General features: G+C 61.9%; 1 protein-coding gene across 1 annotated transcript; it reads left to right on the top strand.

Annotated features, from left to right (window-relative positions):
• Positions 1-457: 457 nt before the first annotated feature.
• TIGD3 (tigger transposable element derived 3) lies at positions 458-3,306 on the top strand. Its single transcript, XM_030917757.1, has 2 exons — positions 458-655; positions 1,491-3,306. Exon 2 carries the CDS (start codon positions 1,507-1,509, stop codon positions 2,920-2,922), a length of 1,416 nt encoding a protein of 471 aa, XP_030773617.1. The 5' UTR covers positions 458-655; positions 1,491-1,506; the 3' UTR covers positions 2,923-3,306.
• Positions 3,307-4,075: the final 769 nt, after the last annotated feature.

Raw genomic sequence — 4,075 nt, forward strand, 5'->3', positions numbered from 1 at the left:
CGACAGACTCCAGCCAGCGCTGTCCATGGTAACCACCTTTTGTGTGGTTTAAAGCTTGCATCCATTTTCTCCTTTCATCGTTTTCCCAAAACAACTCCGTGAGGGCCGTTAGCCCTGCTTGGTAGGCGAAGAAGCCGAGGCGGCCTAGGGTCACGGCCAGGGAGCCTTTGGGACCCCAAGTCAGCTCGGTGGTCCTCACGCCGCCTACAAGGCTCGTCGGGCCCTCGAGGTCCGCGGCTACTGGAGGCGCCAGGGAAGTCCTGCAGGTTCCTGGCTCCGCCTCCCGCCCCTCCTCGCTAGAAGCCCCGCCCCCAGGCCTCGACGAACCGCCACTTCCGCGGCGTCCATTGAAACTTAGCCGGGGGAGGGACGGGGCGCCACTGAGGGCCAATCTGCTTGGGCCGGGGCGGGGCTGCAGCGGGTGGGTGCAGAAGGGCCGCACCGCGGACTTCGCAGCCGGGAGAGAGCCCGGCGCGGGCGGCGCGCACGGGGCCCTGCTGTGCGCGCGCCCGCCCGCCGCCCGCGCAGCCCCTGGGCCCGCTCTTCCCTCGGGGTCGTGGCGCCCATCCCTCCCCTGTTCTGCTGTCGCCGCCCGGACAGGGGCTCGGGAGCCGGGCTAGGGGCAGGGGCTGGAGCCGCGGGACCAGCGCCTGAGGTGGGTGCGGAGCGGGAGGCCGGGCGGGCGGGCGCCTGGGGCCACCCCGCCGACAGACTCCGGGTCGAGGGGGAGTGACCAGCCAGGGCGCGGAGTCCGGCTGCCGGCCTGCCTGGGTTCAGGCGTTAGTCCCGGCGCCCTGGGACCCTCCCAGGCGACCACCCTCCCAGCGGGGACACCCCGCCCCTCCGCTGCCCGCAGCCTCCTCAGGCCGCCCGCCCTTTGTCGCTTGTGCACCTGCGCCCTCGGCCCTGCCCTCTCGCTCCCCTCAGGGCGGACCCTCGCCCAGCCTCCCTTTCAGGACCCGGCACCATATTAGCCTCGCTCCTTCAGACCCCTTCTGTCCCCTTTGTCGTCTGTACACCTGTCACCTCAACTCTGTGCATCCACCCACCTCCCCGCCCCCAGCGGCGTCATCTGAATACAGCCCAGGCCGCCTCCCCCTCCCTCCCGGGGGCTCCTCCCCTGCTGCCCCGTAGCCCCACACCTGCCCCCTCGGCCCCAGCCCCAGGCGCTCCCCCGTCCGTGCGCCTTTGTTATCTCTGCAGCTGTCCCCTCCACTCTTCGTCCTTCTCCCCCAGTGAGGCCAGACCCCAGCCCAGACTCCCCTGTCCTTCTGAGCGGAGAGACGCCCCCTCCCCAGCTCTGCCCTGGCATCCTGGGGACCGGGCCAGGCTTCCACTCGGCCTAGCCATTTTCCTGCCTCTTCCGGCGGGTCCAGTCTCCCCTGGTGCCTGCGCACGTCCTCATCTAATCTCTTTTCCCTCCTGCGCTCCTCTCCTAGCCCTCCCGGCCTCAGCTTACTCTACCCGCTCATTCTTTCCTCCCCGCACAGGTGCCCCGGAGAGGCCATGGAGCTGAGCAGCAAGAAGAAGCTTCACGCCCTGTCCCTGGCCGAGAAGATCCAGGTGCTGGAACTCCTGGATGAGTCCAAGATGTCCCAGTCGGAGGTGGCCCGGCGCTTCCAGGTTTCCCAGCCCCAGATCTCGCGCATCTGCAAGAACAAGGAGAAGCTGCTGGCGGACTGGTGCAGCGGCACAGCCAACCGAGAGCGCAAGCGCAAGCGGGAGTCCAAGTACAGCGGGATCGACGAGGCTCTGCTCTGCTGGTACCACATTGCCCGGGCCAAGGCCTGGGACGTGACGGGGCCCATGCTGCTCCACAAAGCCAAGGAGCTGGCCGATATCATGGGCCAGGACTTCGTGCCCAGCATCGGCTGGCTGGTCCGCTGGAAACGCCGAAACAACGTCGGCTTTGGGGCCCGCCATGCTCTTGCTCCTTCATTCCCCCCTGAGCCACCTCCCCCAGGGCTCACATCCCAGGCTCAGCTGCCTCTTTCCCTAAAAGACTTCTCTCCAGAGGATGTGTTTGGCTGTGCTGAATTACCCTTACTGTATCGGGCAGTGCCCGGCAACTTGGGTGCATGTGATCAAGTACAGGTGCTGCTGTGTGCCAACAGCAGGGGCACCGAGAAGCGGCGGGTATTGCTGGGTGGGCTCCAGGCTGCCCCGAGATGCTTCTTTGGGGTCCGCAGTGAGGTTCTGCCTGCCTCCTACCACCCTGACCTGGGCATCCCCTGGTTAGAGTGGTTGGCACAGTTTGACCGGGACATGGGACAGCAGGGCCGGCAGGTGGCTTTGCTGCTGGCTGCCCGAGTGGTGGAGGGACTGGCAGGCCTGCCTGGGCTCTACCACGTGAAGCTCTTGCCTCTGGCCGCCTCTAGCACCACGCCTCCCCTGCCCAGCTCAGTGGTCCGGGCCTTTAAGGCCCATTACCGACACCGGCTGTTGGGCAAATTGGCTGCCATCCAAAGCAAGAGAGATGGCACCTCGCTGGCTGAGGCCGCGGCAGGCATCACCGTGCTGGACGCCTTGCACGTGGCGTCTGCCGCCTGGGCCAAGGTGCCTCGTCAGCTCATTTTCAGCAGCTTCATTCAGGAAGGGCTGGCTCCCGGCAAAACGCCCCCGTCCTCGCACAAAGCCTCTGAGATACCACCAGTTCCCGGTGGGCTGAGCCTAGAGGAGTTTTCCCGCTTTGCGGACCTGGAGGGTGACGAGCCAGGGCCTGGAGTGTGTAAAGAGGAGACAGGCACTGAAGACGAGGAGGGGGACAGAGAGGGTGCCTTTGAGCCCCTGCCCACGAAAGCTGATGCCCTCCGGGCCCTGGGCACCTTGAGGAGGTGGTTTGAGTGCAACAGCACTTCTCCTGAGCTGTTTGAAAAATTCTACGACTGTGAGGAGGAGGTGGAGCGGCTTTGCTGCCTATGAAGGCACTTTTGCTGCTTACCAGAGCCCCCTCCTCTCCTGTTTCCCATGGAAACGGCCTCTTCAGAAGGCAGATCCAGGCTGTCTCTTTCCTGTGGAAATAGAACTGTCATAAAGGTGTAGAAGGGAGAGAAGTTGGGACACCAAGTCTGAGCTTGGAGTGGCAGTCGTCCAAGCCCCAGGAAGAGAGCTCTAAAGATGGGGCTTCAAGGGTAGGAATCCAGGCTAGTTTCTAAACCTTGCTTGAAAGTTACAGAGCCTTAGAAAGAGTTAGTCTAGAGGCGGGCGCTTAGAAAGGTGGAATGTGGGCTTTTTGGACAGACTTCTTTCTTGAACTCTGTGTTAAAAACAGTTCTGCTTCTGGAAATAAAGTTTTTAATCAGAAAAGAGGCCAGGGTGTTATTTTCGTGGAAGAAGGGTAAAAATTTTCCATTCAGATTTGGAAAATTAATTGCTGATGGTCGCTGCGGTGCAGCTGTCTGTCCATGACCAGTAGGGATCCTTCTCTTCCGGATATTCAACAGCAAGGACTCTCAGGGCATGGGCACTGCTTGTGGGCTACCCTCCTGAGAAGGAAGCTCCAGGACAGACCGATCCCAGCTACGGCCCCAGAGAAGCTGCAGCTCCAATAGTTTCGCTCTCAGATTGTGTGTGTTTGGGGTTGGGCAGGCTACAGACATGTCAGGGAAACAGAAAGGAGCCGGAATTGGAATGGAATAGTCATTCTTTTTTTTTTTTTTTCATTTGCTCAATTCACAATATCACTTCAGCAAGGCCTCCTATGTGAACAAGTTGCAAAGGCGGTGTCTCTGCTGGGCAGAACCTCGCAGCCCATGACAGTGGGGTGTGATTAAGGCTGTGATAACGGCTGTTCAAAGTGCCTGGTCCCACAGAGCTAGGGAGACTCCAGGGGGAGATGAGCTTTGAGCTGCAGTTTGAAGGGTGTCCCAGACCAAGGGACAGCATGCGCAGTCTGATTGGAGTGAAGGAGCACAGTGTGCTGGGGGCGGGGGCAGGCAGTTCTGCCAGAGCATGGCATACTTGCGGAGGTAGGGGCAGAGTGCAAGAAGAGACCTGGAGAGTAGGAAGGGCCTTTAGCCAACCAAGCTTAGGGGTAGGACTGAAGGGGTGGCCTGCTCCTCCACACCTGTGGGCG

This window comes from Rhinopithecus roxellana, chromosome 15 (assembly GCF_007565055.1).
Source record: "Rhinopithecus roxellana isolate Shanxi Qingling chromosome 15, ASM756505v1, whole genome shotgun sequence".
Taxonomy (NCBI): Eukaryota; Metazoa; Chordata; class Mammalia; order Primates; family Cercopithecidae; genus Rhinopithecus; species Rhinopithecus roxellana.

Bases quoted from the DNA above. Each gene is read 5' to 3' on its own strand.
- TIGD3 (XM_030917757.1), top strand. From the start codon at position 1,507: ATGGAGCTGAGCAGCAAGAAGAAGCTTCACGCCCTGTCCCTGGCCGAG.